We start from the raw sequence: 16,797 nt of genomic DNA on the forward strand, positions 1-16,797 counted from the left end.
TCCTCATGCTTTTTCTCTCCCAAAGACGTATTTTGAAAATAAAAAATATTTCATCACCCAAAAGCTTTTGTCAAAACAAGATGATAAATTTAAGCACGTTTGTCTTTCTAACCCTCTCACTTTATGTTTCAGAATATCATCCCCTTTGATTTAGTGTGACAAAAGGTATTTGAAACAAGCACATCGTGTGAACTCGGACCAAACTCGAGAACACATTTTCAAGAAAGCGGGGCAAACAGAAAGAGCATCTCGTTTCAAAAAAGGGTAAGTCTTATTCCCTTAACATAATATTGAGAATGACAACCCCTCTTTTCTATTTACAGGATACAAAAAGTGAGACGTAATAGGCACAGACATACAGTTGAAATCGAAGCTTCCATGACATGCCTCACTCCTGCCCAGCTCCATCCTAAGCCAAAGGACTATCTTGTCGCACGACATGCCCAAACAGCTAGATGTTACAATTTTAACTTCAACATAAGGAAGAAGTTCATTCTCTTCCTTTAAAGTGATTACTGTCAACAGGGAGAAAATCCAGATAGTTAAGGCGATCTATTGCCCCACACTCTGGACAATGACTTTGGAATCTAGAAGCTTCATTCCAGACGCATATTCTTCCAAGGAGTAATTGCGATCATAAAGCTTGAGATTTTTTATCTCAGATTCCATAGAAGCTTGAGGTACATGACTTTTGCCCAATGATGCTATAGTTAAAGACAGAAGGAGAAATTCCATAGAAGAAAGGCGTTGAAGATGAATCAACGACCAGCAATCATGCATACATGGTCACAAATGAGGAAGGCCAATTGAAGGAAACATTGAACTATGCCAAGATAAAAATGCCATCATCGACATTCAAATGTCTTTAGGAGCTAGCACATACAAACTCTGGGAAAGGGTAATTTGGTATCGTTTCCAATACTCCCACTATCTGAACCCGCTTTTGACATATTTTCCCTATTTGATAGGGAGCATCACAACTCAAGAACCAAACTCAATGGTTAGGTTTGACAAATCAATACCGGCCAAGCTAGTATACAGAAATGACTTGCATCGAATTCGCTTGACTTCGTGTAAAGGGACATGCTATCCATAAGCCAATTAAGGAGAATAATTGACCTGATGAAGTGGAAGACATGAGACTTCATGTCCTCCTTGTACTCCAGGTCCACTTAATCGTTTGCAAACCAGCGAAGGGTAATGTTGTATCGCTTCTAGTTGTTTGACTTCTAAAAAAATTTTCGTGACTAACACGCTCTCTCTTGTCTTTTACAGGATCACCTAACCGTCAAAGATGCGAAAAACAAATCAATGAAAGGCATGTTAGACTTTGATAAGCTTTCCCAAACAAAGTATCATCAAAGCAAATGACAGAAAATCTTCAGACCTCAACTCACATTTGATTTTGGCCAGACTAATTGATCTATTTGTACATCTTCTCTTCTACAGGGGCGAAAGCAGAGATGCCCAATCAGATTCCCAATCCTTGACTGATCAATCATGTGTCATATCCCCTAATCAATAGGGATAACCATCGACACCCCTTTGTGAATAACTCTTTTGATGTTCAAATTTCAACACATTTGTGAATACCATTCCACCAAGTAAACACCCCTAAAGCTGTTAATAAGTTTTTCTTGAGTAAAAAGCCATTCATTTATGTTGAGAGTACAAACTCTATCACATCATACACAACATGCATTTTCCAAATGGATTTTGCATGATGATTTTGTCTGTCTAAATCACGATTCTATTGAGAATTATTAGAATAGACAGCTAAGTGAAGAATACAAGATTAATCGAGCATGTTGGATGAGGCGCGTCGAATGATGAAAGGCAAGCCATATCCTACACACACACCCTCATCTATACACTTGTGAGATGAGTGCAGAAGATTCCATGGCTGCAGGGTAAAGAGTTCTCTCGCGAATGGTACGATAACCAAAATAGTGAGAGGCATTCCATCGCTCACCCCATTGAGCTCTATACAATGATGAAGTTTCTGTCCTACCCCCTGTTAAGAACCACCCCACACTGGGGCAGATCAGAGGCAAAGCAGCATCACAAGGTGAGAAGAGGGATATAAATTTTCTTGCTCGCACTTGCATCAATTTTCGGGTGTCTTTATTGCATACGAACACTCATGTTAATTTAAGTGCCATAGAATGACAAAGAGCAATTCTTTCTGCACTTGTATTCATTGTATAACCCAATTGAGTCTATAATTTCAACATCACATGGAGGCAAAACAGAAGTTACTGCCATTTAAGCAGCATAGTGCGCTAGCTGAAGATGAAGACTCAAGAGTCTAACAATAGTGTCGTGATTGAACTTGCCTAGGCTAGTTCCTCTAACGACAAGAATGAAAAACAGGAGCATAAAAAAAGCAGTGTACTTGGTAAAAGCAAGGTCAATGCTCATAAAAGAAGAACTGGAATAAAAATAAGGTAATGAAAAAGCAGTGTGCCTGGTAAAAGCAAGGCCAATGCCCCATAGTAAAAAATACAGCCAAGAAAAAGTTGTTGTTGTGGTCCATAGAACCTCCATCCTCCATCTGACAAGAAAGACTAGTGACAAATGCTAAGATAGTCACCAACTCTCACCCTCTTACATGTGAACCAAGTCTATGTTGCATCACATTGTAAAAGTCTCTTTAGACTAGGGCACTTCAATTAACATAGGATTTCATATGTGCATAAGCATCGCTCGAAGAAGTACAAGCAAGATTACTCTATCTCTCTTCGCAGGATTCTTGACTTGCAAATCCGAAGATGATCATGCAACACTTTGTTCACGAGCCTTGACCTCGATGGTCTTATTTGATGAGCTGTTGACTAAGTCTTCATCACAATTTCAACAAAGACCTCTCACAATGGTAAAGTCGTACCACTTGCGAGAATACTCGGACCCCTGTTGACATGATGACAGTGAGATAGTGTGGTCCTTATAAATCCTGCATTAATGGTCAGGATAGCCTTTTCCAAGAGAGTAAGTGAAAAGTCATTTCAGACTGAAAGTCCATCATCTGGTATGCTCAAGACATCTACATTCTAAATGAAGGTTATCTTTCAAAATATTTCCCAGTGGAAATCAAATGATGCAAAACTGACAAAATTATCATGCATGAATCTCATTTGAACTCATGAATTTACAGTATATACAATCATGTGTGCATATTGTGCAAATAGTAGACATACTCTCAGAGATCAGAGATATTGCCAGGTAAGCATATCCTAATCCCCATTTGTCTTGAAGTACCTACCACTGTCCAGGTACTCTCTTCTTGACACTCGACCTATTCGAGTCGTCCCTGGAGTTTGGGTGCTTGCAACTGTCTAAGTATCCCCTTGTCTTTAAGTACCCACCACTCGTCGAGTACTCCCTCTTATTGACACTCGCCCGTTCGAGTTGTCCCCGTGAGTATTGATATTTGCGATCGTCCGTATCCCCTATTTTTGAGTGCCTCGCCGTTACTCAGGTGCTCTCTCTGTTGACACTTGACCTGTTCGAGTTGTCTTTTAAGTTTGGATGCTCGTGACTGTCCAAGTATCCTTTTGTCTTTGAGTACCGGCCACTGTCGGATACTCCCTTTTCCTGACACTCGACTTGTTTAATTTGTCCCAAGAGTATTGATACTTGTGACTGACCAAGTATCTCTTGGAATACCTACTACTGTCTAGGTATCCCCATATCATCAAGTATCCCACTACCTTTGAGTACCTTCCATTGTCTAGGTACCCCAATTCCGTGACACTTGACTTGTCCAGGTTGTCCTCAAAATTGTATCTTTGAATACTAGTAGCTGTTCAAGTATTCCACTATGTTGTGCACCTGCGATTACCAGGTATGCTCTCTTATCATCATAACACTCAGACCTGTCTAAGTAGTCTCAGATCGTGTAATTAAATACTTGTGTTCACCCAAGTATTTTAGTACCTTGTACACCTACGGCTACCTAGGTGTTCAACCCCTTTTAAGTGCCCGCGGCAATCCAGGTAAGCCTCATACCACATTCAAGTTTATAATACCAGGAGGTGAGAAACCTTTATGAATATGAGAGGCATGTTCTCAATATTCTCAGTTACCAGGAGGTGAGAGACCTTCATGAATATGCGAGGCATGTCCTCGATATTCCAACTACCAGGAGGTGAGAGACCTTCACGAATATCTCAGGTACGTCCTCGATATTCCCAATTACCAAGAGGTGAGAGACCTTCACGAATATCTCAGGTACGCCCTCGATATTCTCAATTACCAGAAGGTGAGAGACCTTCACGAATATCTCAGGTACGCCCTCGATATTCCTAATCACCAGGAGGTGAGAGACCTTCACAAATATCTCAGGTACGCCCTCAATATTCCCAATTACAGGAGGTGAGAGACCTTCACGAATATCTCAGGTACGCCCTCGATATTCCTAATCACCGGGAGGTGAGAGACCTTCACGAGTATCTCGACGCCTCGATATTTCCAATTACCGAGGTGAGAGACCTTCACGAATATCTCGGTATGCCCTCGATATTCCCAATTACCGAGGTGAGAGACCTTCACGAATATGTGGGGCACGCCCTCGGTATTCCCATTACCCGGAGGTGAGAGACCTTCACGAATATGCGGGGCACGCCCTCGATATTCCCAATTACCAGGAGGTGAGAGACCTTCATGAATATCTCAGGTATGCCCTCGATATTCCCAATTACCAAGAGGTGAGAGACCTTCATGAATATCTCAGGTACACCCTCGATATTCTAATTACTAGGAGGTGAGAGACCTTCACGAATATGCGGGGCATGCCCTCGATATTCCAACTACCAGGAGGTGAGAGACCTTCACGAATATGCGAGGTACGTCCTCGATATTCTCATTGCCAGAAGGTAGGAGACCTTCACGAATATCCAAGGTACATCATTGATATTCTCATAGCCAGAAGGTGAGAGACCTTCACGAATATCTCAGGTACGTCCTCGATATTCTCTTTACCAGGAGGTGAGAGACCTTCATGAATATCTTAGGTACGTCCTCGATATTCCCAATTATCAGGAGGTGAGAGACCTTCATGAATATCCAAGGTACGTCCTCAATATTCCCAATTACCAGGAGGTGAGAGACCTTCATGAATATCCCAGGTATGTCCTCGATATTCTCACTACCAAGAGGTGAGAGACCTTCACGAATATCCAAGGTACGTCATTGATATTCCCAATTGCCAGGAGGCGGGAGACCTTCACGAATATCCAAGATACGTCCCCGATATTTCCCAATTGCCAGGAGGTGGGACACCTTCACAAATATCCAAGGTATGTCCTCGATATTTCCAATTATCAAGTACCCCTTTGATACTTGTGAATGTCCAAGTATCCCCCAAGAATTCATACTTATGATCATCTAAATACCCATTTTGACGCCTGCAAAGGCCCAAATATCCTTCAGGTTAGTACTTATGAATATCCAGGTACTCTTTGATATGCTTGTGAATGTCCATGAATCTTCCAGAGCAAATGCCCTGAGAAAGGTCGGTGCATCCTCTCGAGAAAGGTCGGGTTCCAACTGGTGTCCTTGATAGAAGTCAGACACCCCAACAAAGCTGATGCCCTGAGAAAGGTTGGCGCATCCTTTCGAGAAAGGTCGGGTTCCAACTGGTGTCCTTAACAAAAGTCAGACACCCCAATAAAGCCGATGCCCCGAGAAAGGTTGGCGCATCCTTCCGAGAAAGGTCGGGTTCCAACTGGTGTCCTTGACAGAAGTCAGACACCCCAACAAAGCTGATGTCCTGAGAAAGGTTGGCGCATCCTCCCGAGAAAGGTCGGGTTCCAACTGGTGTCCTCGATACAAATCAGGCACCCACAAATGAGATGCCTTGAGAAAAGTCGGTGCATCTCCCGTCAAGGTGACTGAAGAAAGGTTCAGGCACCCACAAATGAGATGCCTTGAGAAAAGTCGGTGCATCTCCCGTCAAGGCGACCAAAGAAAGGTTCGGGTCCTAGATAAACCATTGATTGCTCCAACGGGCGATCGAAGAATGGTTCGGGTCCTAAAGGAGCAATTTCCGTCAAGGCGATCGAAGAAAGGTTCGGGTCCTAGACAAACTATTGATTGTTTTAACAGGCGACCGAAGAAAGGTTCGGGTCCTAGACAAACTATTGATTGTTTTAACAGGCGACCAAAGAATGGTTCGGGTCCTGGAGGAGCAATTTCCCGTCAAGGCGACCGAAGAAAGGTTCGGGTCCTAGACCATTCATTGATTATTTTAACAGGCAACCGAAGAATGGTTTGGGTTCTGGAGAAGTAATTTCCCGTCACGACGACTGAAGAATGGTTCGGATCCGAGACAAATCACTGATTGCTTCAACAGGCGACCGAAGAATGGTTCGGGTCCTGGAGGAGCAATTCCCCGTCAAGGCAACTGAAGAAAGGTTCAGGTCCTAGACAGATCATTGATTGTTTTAGCAGGCAATCGAAGAATGGTTCGGGTCCTGGAGAAGCAATTTCTCGTCATGGCAACCGAAGAATGGTTCGGGTCCAAGACAAACCACTGATTGCTCCAACAGGCGACTGAAGAATGGTTCGGGTCTTGGAGGAGCAATTTCTCATCAAGGCGACTAAAGAAAGGTTCGGGTCCTAGACAAATCATTGATTATTTTAACAGGCGACTGAAGAATGGTTTGGGTCCGAGACAAACCACTGATTGTTCAAACAGGCGATCGAAGAATGGTTTGGGTCCTAGAGGAGCAATTTCCCGTTAATGCGACCGAAAAAAGGTTCGGGTCCTAGACAAATCATTGATTGTTTTAACAGGCGACCGAAGAATGGTTTGAGTCCCGGAAAGGCAATTTCCGGTCAAGGCGACCGAAGAAAAGTTCGGGTCCTAGACAAATCATTGATTGTTTTAACAGGCGACCGAAGAATAGTTTGAGCCTTGGAAAAACAACCTCCTCATATCACCAGATAAGATGACGCCTTGATACTTGCCAAACTCGGGGTTCACACCCTATCTCACTCACTCCTTATAGGTAACCACAGGTATCTTCTTATCTATCTTAGTATATGTAAAGTTATATTGCCTTTTTCTACATAGAATAATAGGTTCCAAATAAAATATAATCTGCTACGCATGCATGGAAAAAATTTAGGCATTAGTCTGTCTTTGAATGCAACCTCTGCGACCTCACCTTCAAAGAGGGGCAGCTGTTGACGCCTCAATTTTAATTAGGTTTATTTTATTAATTAATTTTTTATTTATTTTGTCTTTTTCGAATAATAAACAAATAACAAAAAAAAAAAATAATAAAAGCAGCCCATTTTTCTCCCTCTCTTCCCCCTCCGCATGGGCCCATACGGCCTATTTTCCTCCTCCTCCGGCCCAGCCCTCTTCGGTCTTTTTCTTCCTTCGTCCACTCTGCAACACACTCGCAGAGGGTGCGACGCCGGACGAGTGGACGGACGGCGACGTGCGTGGGGGCAGGCGGTGGACAGGTGGCGGATGGGACGCCAGTTTGGCCGCGGGGGTCCGATCGGCAAGCCAAAGACTGGCGGCCGAACCTCTCCGTCGACTGGACCTCCTTGCCTATAAATAGCGGAGCACTTCCATCGTCGAAGCACACATGAGAGAGCGAGCTCCGAGATCTTCCCACTGAGAGACTTCGGGGGAGGAATCAAAGAGTAAGCAAGAGAGAAATTGGGTCGCGAGTTCGGCCAACCTCCCATTGAGAGACTTCGGGAAGCTGCCGACGAGCGAGTCCAAGGAGGTCGATCCGGCCGGTGGAGGCTCGGATCTGGCTGGAGAAAGAGAAGCGAATTGAGGTCGCAGACCTCGGACGACCCACTGAGAGACTTCAGGGGGTCCGAGGGCTCGCGGCCGGAGATCCGAGGCGTTGCCGGAGGAGCGGATCGAGGGAGAGAGAGGAGAGCGCAAGCGATGAGGAGGGCCGGTGAAGGCCTAGATCTGACCATATCTGGGATTCGTTGTTGCCAGTGCAACCGCTGCTCCACCACCGTTCCGATGCCGTTGTCATGAACAGGTATTGTACATCCACTTGCCACCGTTGTCGTCTTCGTCGCCGTCGCATCCCTCTCTATAGCCTAGCCATCGCTGCCATCGCCGTAGTTGTCGTCGCTGCACTCGGTCCTCTCCCTCCTCGGCTGCGATTCGGAAAACCCTAGGGTTCCCGATTTTCCGGTCGTGACCCTGGGTTGTTGGGTCGGACCCGGATCGGGAATTGGGTAGGGATTCCGCAAATTCCGGGGGCGGCGGAGGTCGGGTGATGAATCGGAGCCGAGTTGGGTAGGGTTCGCTGGGGAGTCGGGTTGTGGAGCCGGGTTGTCGGCTCGGGCCGGGTGTCCCTAAACACTCGGCCATGACGCTATTTCATTTAAAAAAAAAAAGAGAAAAACTTGAGTCGGGCCCGCATTGCGGGCCCGTCTGCGCTGAGTTACGGGCCTAGGTCGGACCCAACTCGCGGATCCAACCCGTGTAGGTTTTTCAATTTTTTTATTTTAAATAAATAAATAATAAAATAAATAATTTATTTTCAAAAAAATCAAAAATGTTTTATTTTCGAAAAATATTTTAAAAAAAGTAAAAATATTTTATTTTCAAAAATAAAAATATATTTTATTTTCCAAAAATTATCTATTTTCCGAAAAAATCAAAAAGTAAAAAATATTCCATATTTTCCAAAAAATGCCAAAAATCCAAAAAAATCCAAAAATTCATGAAAAAGCCAAAAAAATCAGAAAAAGCCAAAAAAGACTTGTATTTTTCCAAAATACCAAAAAAATCCAAAAAAATCCCTTTTATGTAAAAAAAAAATAGAAAAAGACTCAAAATGTTTTTCCTCCCAAAAATGCATGGAAAATTCCCCAAAATCCAAAAAGCCTTAGGGTTTAAACAAGATTATGTACCGAAAGGGCATTATTGATTAACTAGTGTAATCAAATCTCCGATGCTAATTTCTCTGGTTGCGTAGGAATGAGTATTTCTCCCGATACTTCGCTTGGGTTTCTAATCAACCCACCCCAAATCGATTAGTGGCGACTCCGTTTTAAAATTAATTTATAGATTAAAAAAACTTGGACCATTAAGTCGTGAATTGGTGGACTTGGGAGAGTCCAGGCTAAAAGACCTACCATTAGCCTCCCGCCGGCACTTGTACCCAATTGCGGGCGCCGAAAAAAAAGAGGTCGCGACAAAGTGTCTAGGAAGGAATTGGCGAACAGCCTGAGCGTCCTCAGGTTCTTCAGGAGATCACCCAACAGGGGCATCATGTCTGTTTCCACCTTCGAACCCGACAGAGTCAATACACTGAGCGAGCTAGGCAAGAGCTGTGTCCAGATGGGTTTGTTGAGTTGGCCCAGCAAGTAGAGCTCCAACAGGTCCCGATGTCGTTCAGCCAACGACAGTTCCGGTAATGGGCCTATCTGCGATTTCGTGGGCTGGGCTACTTCTGTTGGCTCGGCTACTTTCAGGGCTTCGGCTCCTTCTTCCGCAGGCTTGGCTCCTTTCGCGTCTTCGGCTCCTTCGGCAGGCTTGGCTTCTTGTATCACCCCAAAGGTCAAGGACTGGAGATTGATGAGCATCAGGCTAATCCAATCGGCTAATGTTTTCCCTGCAGCTCCTGAGGTGCCGTCACCCGAGTGTTGCAAGAAAAGCTTGAGCGTGGTCAAGCAGTTCATGTGGTCCGTCATCGAGTCATCCTTCACTTCGCCGATAACCAGCCCGCTTAAGGTTTGGAGTTTAGTCAAGGCATTGACATTGTTGCGACAACCCTTGAGGATGTTCGTCAAGTCGACATAAAACCAATTTAGATGCAGGTGCCTCCAGTTCCTCGCCTTCCATAAGGAACTCGGCAGCGAAGTGATGTTAGTGTGCTTTATGTCCAGAGTCTCGAGGTAGTGCAGATCCGCAACCTCACGTGGGATCGTGTCCAACACCGTGGATCTCAACCCTAGGTACCTCAGGAGCACCAGCTTGGGGAGCACGCTTTGCAAGGATGGCTTATATACACCCTCCAAATCAAGCACCCTTAGCAAGCTATAGTCAGTCTCGGACGTCATCTTCCTTAGAAACGTGTTGATGTCTTTGGTCAGCACGCCTCTCCTCTGGTGGAACGACAGAAACGAGCTCACGTGGCGGAGGTTCAAATTGGGGTAGCTGCGGCTGCCGACGGTGACTATGTTTGCGTGCTCTACAAGCCACCGAACCTTGGTTCTTTCTCGGGGTTGGGCTGGCGGCTTCCGTTGCTGGCTGGTTGGGTCATGGTCGTTCCTGCCTTCCGACTTGCGAGCGGCATCTATGTGGAGGAACCCCATGCTCATTGCGATTGGGCAGATCATCTCATGCAGAGGAACGACCATCTGGCAAGCTTTGGGGGATCCATCCTTCCTCCGGCTCAGCACATCGATCACATTCCTATGCGCGAGCTCCAGAATGAACATCTCTCCCACATCCTCGGGCTTCCTTGTCCTTTCCCCTTCTATGTCGTAACAATGCGAATTCAATAAGCCATCAGCCAACCACAGCCTCACTAGCCTTCTTGTCGGAATGGGGAATGTTACGGGGAACAAAGCCATGTAGATGAAGCACGGTTTTAGATGGACCGGCAATTTATGGCAACTCAATTGTAGTATATCTGACAATGTCATCATAGAACCCTTTTTCGCCAACGCTGCTCGTTCGCGCTCTGCAGCATTCGACAGAAACCCATTGATTAAGGATATGCAGAGCGGCACGGCAGGACACATTTCTAGGATATTTTTCTCCTCATCTGAGAGTTTCTCACCATCTGGTACTCCCATGCAACTCCCAAGCTAGCATGCGCTGGCTTCCTTTCACGTCCATATCTTCTAACTTGATCGGCTCTGTCCCGGATGTATTCATGTACTGGGCTATCTTATCGTCCTGAGTGCTACAAATTACGTGGCCCTTCGAAGAGAACCGAAGGATCATCGCTAACTCTCGCAAGAGTGGCTCGTTGGACTGCTGCACTTCATCCAACACTATGAGAAATCTCTTCGTCTCAGCCAATTTCCGACTCAGCATTGTCTTTATCTCCTTGATATCCATGTCCTTCATTTCCCTCGCTTGCTTCTCGACTTGCTTCAGTATCTCGAACAGGAACTGCCGCTTGTCCATGCCGGCTGAGATGTGGACATAAGCACGCCGCTCATAGTCCATGTACTTCGCTTGGCCGTGGGCCCATCTTGCGAGGATCGTCTTGCCGGTGCCTGACCTGCCGAAAATTGAAGTCCCTTGGATCCCCCCCTGCTGCATTCTCATCCACCTCATTAGCTTCTTTTTCTCGTCCTGGAGATATAAGAAAATAATAGGCACGTACCGATCCCAGAAACTAGTCAGACTCGCCAATTTTGTGCCTTGCCATGGAGCACGACGATGGGAGGAGGAACTGGCAGGTCCATTTTTCCTCTTGTGCTCAGCCGCCTCCTTCAAGAGCTTCTCATCACACAGCTCCTCCATCTTATTCACCAGCATGGACAAGTCCCTACGCAGCTTGTACTTGGCGATGAGCGCAGCAAGCGGCCATGCGGCCATGTGGAGGGCCTCGTGCCTCTTGCAGGCCTTTCTGAGCTGGAACTTGTCTATGAATTCCTCAGCGTAGTTCATGGCTTGGAGGAGGCGCCCCGACCACTCCGTGGTTTTGGACGGTCTGTATTGAGTGGAAATGAAGTCTTGGATCGTGGCCAGCTTCGCCTCGGCGTCCTCGGTACGGGCTCGCATCGATAAGTACTTGATGCACACCGGGTGAGAGAGCAAGATATCTAGTTTATGCAACACGATCTGGGTGGCGGCTTCGGCGACCAACATGCAGCTTCTCGTGTCGGAAGCAGCCATGCCTAATCAATATGTTTGTTTCGAGCGAGGTCGTGCGGGTATGTGTGTCTGTTGGCTTGTTTGCTTGCAATTGAATTAATTAGTGAGGACATATTACTCTCTACGTATATATCTTTACTTTTCTATGCTTTTCTTGGCGTGGCCTCTCCCATCTACAACAAGCATTGTTTAATACTTTGCTTGTGTGATTTTTTAACGGGAGACCGCATAAAGTGTCTCTCACAATGACAATGATAAAGATGAAACTAAACAATTCTTTGCTTTCAATATAATAATCTTACATATCTATCTTAATATTCCTTACTTTGCTCTTACACATGAAGATAGTCAATCAGGTATTACTGTCGGACCAGGGGAAAATTAGTTTTAAAAAAAAATCCTAAACCTATTGTAATTGTTACAATTTAGTTCATTCGGCTGGCCAACCAACCATCTCTAATGTAGATATCAGCTATTCTACGTGACACGATCGACACTAACGTGAATAATTTTTAAAATATATTTTAATAATTTTTTTTCGAATTATTTTTTCATTCTCTCTCTCTCTCTCTCTCTCTCTCTCTCTCTCTCTCTCTCTCTCTCTCTCTCTCTCTCTCTCTCTCTCTCTCTCTCTCTCTCTCTCTCTCTCTCTCTTAAAATTTATTTCCTTCCCTTCCTTCTTCCTCCAATTGGCCGTCAGACCTCGGTGATTAACCATAGGCGAGGGGCCAGCAAGGTCAACCTTGACATCCTTTGGTGAGGCTCACCCTCGCCAATGATGGTGAGTTCATGACTCGCTAGAGGCTGTGAGGTCTCAGCCTTTGACCTAGTGAACTTTGACAAAGGCTCGAGCCTCGCTAGCATATGGGCCTTTGGCCAACGAGGCTTGACCTTCGCTAGCCCAACACAAGGCTGCCCTCATGGCCATTGGCGAGGGTTTGAACCTCGTCTAGCCATGGAGAGGTTTACTAGCCTTCGCTTATGGCTGATCACCGAGCCAGCAACTGGCTACGGGAAGAAGGAAGGGAAGGGAAAAAAAGAAAGAGAAGAAAAAAAATTAAATAATTCGAAAATATTAAAATATTACTAAAAATTGTCAATATCAGTATTGGTCATGTCACGTAGGACAACCGGTATCTATGTTAGTGCTAATTGGCCAAAATTGGCTTGATTGATTGAATCAACACAAATGCAAACACTGTTTATAATTAAATTGGTAAAAAAAGGGTTTAAAATTGAATTTGTACAATTATAATAAATTTATGACTTTTGGTAATTCTTCCGTCGGACTACGATTAAATGAGAACATTCGTTGGCTGATTTTACCTAATATAGAATACTAAAATCAATTCAAAGAGTATCATTACTTTTCTTTTGGATCTTGGAAATTAAGGGCTTAGCGTTCAAATTGTTGGAGATAGTAGATATTTAAAAATTTTAGAATTCAACCACACAATAATTGTTAGGGAAAATTTTAAATAAGGACTCGATGTGAATATATTTTCTTAAATAAAGACCCTAAGTGAACTTTGTGTCAAATAAGGACCTGAAGTGGACCCATTGTTTCATAGAAGAACCTGAAGTGAATTTTGTGTCAAATAAGAATCCGTGATCAAGTTAATCTTTATTAAGGACCTTAGCTCACCAGCAGACATTTTCCATCGATTAAAATAGGGGCAATTTTGCCAGAAATTTGTGATTGGAAAGAAAATTGAAAATTGAAAATTAATTAAGTTTAGGTTATTCATTTAGATGTTTACGTTTTCTTCTTTCTTCTCCCTCGCCGTTCCTCAACCAAATTGCTACTTGGTTGTCGTCATGACTCGATTCTCGTCGCTCCTCACCTTGCTCGACCAACGGAGAATTTAGGTCTTCGCAAACAAAGAAAGAAGCATATGGTTTTCTTCTTGTTTTTTAATTCATGCCTCAACTGACGGAGAATTTGGGTCTTTGACTTTGCGGAAAATGGGTACAATGAATGGGAAGAACTTCGGTCTTTGACTTTGCAGAGGATAGGTACAAGGAACGAGGAGACCGTAGAAAACCTAGGTTTTTTGTTTTGTTTTGTTTTTTTGTTTTAGGATTTGTTAATTTTCCTTATATTGTTTTTTGGACAAAATTGCCCAAATTCCAATCGTCAGAATTGTCACATGCTTGATAGCCAACGAATATTTGGTTGACTAGCAAGCTCGGGTTCTTATTTGAAATTGATTTAACCACTTTGGGTCCTTATTTGAAACAATGGGTCAACTTTAGATCTTTATCTGACACAAAGTTAATTTTGGGTCATTATTTGAGAAAATTGATCCACTTTGGATCCTTATTTGAAATTTTGTCTAATTGTTAGGATTCAGTTGCATCTCAGTTATCAATTATATCTTCAATACACTCAAAACGAAGAAGTGAAGCCTTTGCTTATGCACACATTATCAACTCTATCCAAATAAGAAGACTTTCTCAAAGAGAATATAGCTTATAATATCAATATCCACATCACATAAGGTGCTCATATAAAATAAGTGGATGTCATGTCATCATCACGTATTAGATACTACATGGGAGGAATGTTACCATGTAAGGTGTGTGTTCTTTTTTATGATCGTGTTTTATATTTTGTTCATTTTTTCTGTGCTTTTCTTCAAACGGGTGCCTCTCCTCCAGATTGATTCTTGACCAGGCCAAACGTTGACCGAGGGACAAGAAAGTATCCGGTGCTTTTGTCATCGATAGGTTAAATAATCAACAAGCCAATCCAATTTTGCCAATATTCGGTCTCAAAGATGAAAAAATTATAGAGGGCACACTAGATTCGGACTCGAAAATGACCCACTTATTTTAATGTCTACCACATCATTTACTACAGGAGAGTCTTGCGAAAATTTTAAATTTTGAAGTACTAAAAAGTTAAAACAGCGGTACAAAGAATTCAATTTCTTCCCTCAAGCTAATCACGTTCCTCAGGTCATTCTTTGCTTGGAGATGTCTTATGGATACAAGCTGCTTGTCCCTTTCCATGATCCTAATTTGATAAACTTCAACAGAATTCTATATGAAGAGTTACCGCTAGCGTATAGGGATTGTTGCTTCCTATGCAACCAAAGATCTAGGGCCGGGGACTAAATTGCACTAATTATCTAATTAGTGTCCTTTTAGTACCTAAACTTAATTATTTGTCAGCCAAGGTGTCCATGCAATCTTTTACCAATTATGAGTCATAAAGTTCTTGTTTGTTAAGTGTCTATGCAATGTTTGTGTTTATTATGATCCTAGATTGAAACCTAACCACTCAACTATGAAAATGAATCACAACACAGAAAAAGAAAATGATATAAAAGCAATTACAACAGAGGCATAAATAATGGTTATGAAGAACGAGTAAAAGATACGGTGCAATAAAGTAATTAGATATGAGTCCGGCAAAGAATATTATATGGCTTTGTTATTAAGCCTAGGATAGCAACCCCTAGACTTCTGCACAAAATCCCAACTCCCACTCTCCAAAATTACGGGTAAAAGGTGAACTAAGGATTTCAAGCCATCACTGAAGGAAAAACCGTCAAGCTTTCCCTCCTCTAAAAGCCTGCTCTAAGTTACTCGGCCGCAAATGGACATATCATTACTCCTACAACTAGATTAATGTGGTGCCACAAACCTTTTAGATGCTGTGTTTGCACCATCGAGCCTGTTTGTACACAGGCAACAAAAAATGAGCATGCAAACCATGAATTCATATCATCACAAAAAGCTCAAAGATGGTACCCAAGATAATCTCCAGAGCAAGTATGTTGCAGGGAAATGATGGTTGCTTGTGTATACTGTAATATCGGCCATCAGCCAGAAGAGAGAGAGAACAAAACAAAAGAAAGGTTGAAAAGTCAAGAAGAGAGAAGAAAGAAAAAGGAAGAGATAAAAAAGGGAAAAGAAAGCACACGCTCGGGCAGAAGTTGGGCAAAAGGAAAGAAGAGAAAAGAAGAAAGGAGGAGGAAGAAGAAGAAGGAGATAAGGCTTTGTGCGTTCACGCCGCGGGCACCTCACCAAGCTTATTCAAAATATCTGGTAAGAGCTTAAGCCTCTCGTTCATCCAATTGAAGTATTTTCTGGGTTTATAGCTCAAATTTGGAATTTTGAGAAAATCGAGGGGTGAAGTCCGATTTTTAAGTCGTTTAGCTGTGTATTTTTATAGAAGTGATAGTTTAGGGTGTTGTGGAATTGTAGGATTTTACGGATTGTGATTTGAGCTTATGGTTTGCCCGAAACAAAATTTCGAAATTTCCCACTTGTGATGAACAGTGCCCATCCAGCAGCTTTGGAGCTGTATTTTGTTTATTTTCGGCTTGATTTTGGGACGGTCAAGTTGGGATTCTTGTAGTACATTGAAATGGCTTTCGATTGACTATAAGTATGTTCGGAATAGGGTTCAGAGGAGAAAGTTATGGCATGACCAAATTTTGCGCTCAAACTTTGCTTGCGAATGGCTTGAATAATCGCTTTAGGTATGCGATTTGTTAGTGCTTAGAAGTCAATTTGTTAGTGTTAAGGCGTAATTTAGTCATTTCGTAGTTGAGGTAGATTTTGTTTGATTTTAACATTATTCCTCGATTATTTGATAGAGCCGCGAGTTTGACGATACGAGTATTGTTTATTGTTTGGTTGTAGGCGACAAGGTGAGCAGTGCTATCTTTTCTTTGAGTTTGTAAAACTCATATTTCGAAATACTATAGATTATAGGGATAAATACACTAGAAGTGCCAAAAATTGTGTACGGCGCTCACTTTGGTGTCAAAATTTTATTTTGGATCATTTAAGTGCCAAAAAGAGTTTGAAAAATGATTATTTTAGTGCTAATGTCGATCTGATTAACCGGAAATCTGACATGACAGTTTTTTATTTATTAATTCTTGAAGTTGATGTGGCTTGTCAAAGAGTACAATCAGCATCCAAATAACAAAACAACACTATTTGGCGTCTTT

At 43.1% G+C, this 16,797-nt stretch overlaps 1 protein-coding gene across 1 annotated transcript; it reads right to left on the reverse strand.

Moving 5' to 3' along the window:
• Positions 1 to 8,079: 8,079 nt before the first annotated feature.
• Positions 8,080 to 10,740, reverse strand: LOC120288817 (disease resistance protein RPM1-like). Its single transcript, XM_039302981.1, has 2 exons — positions 9,127 to 10,740; positions 8,080 to 8,340 (listed from the first exon to the last, which is right to left on the reverse strand). Exons 1-2 carry the CDS (start codon positions 10,738 to 10,740, stop codon positions 8,080 to 8,082), a joined length of 1,875 nt encoding a protein of 624 aa, XP_039158915.1.
• Between the last annotated feature and the right edge of the window lie 6,057 nt (positions 10,741 to 16,797).

The sequence above is a fragment of the Eucalyptus grandis genome, chromosome 10 (assembly GCF_016545825.1).
Source record: "Eucalyptus grandis isolate ANBG69807.140 chromosome 10, ASM1654582v1, whole genome shotgun sequence".
NCBI lineage: Eukaryota > Viridiplantae > Streptophyta > Magnoliopsida > Myrtales > Myrtaceae > Eucalyptus > Eucalyptus grandis.

Bases quoted from the DNA above. Each gene is read 5' to 3' on its own strand.
- LOC120288817 (XM_039302981.1), bottom strand. From the start codon at position 10,740: ATGTGTCCTGCCGTGCCGCTCTGCATATCCTTAATCAATGGGTTTCTG. The intron at 8,341-9,126 runs GTAGGTCTTTTA...CCGAGTGTTTAG, and splicing joins GTGCCGGCGGGAGGCTAATG to GGACACCCGGCCCGAGCCGA.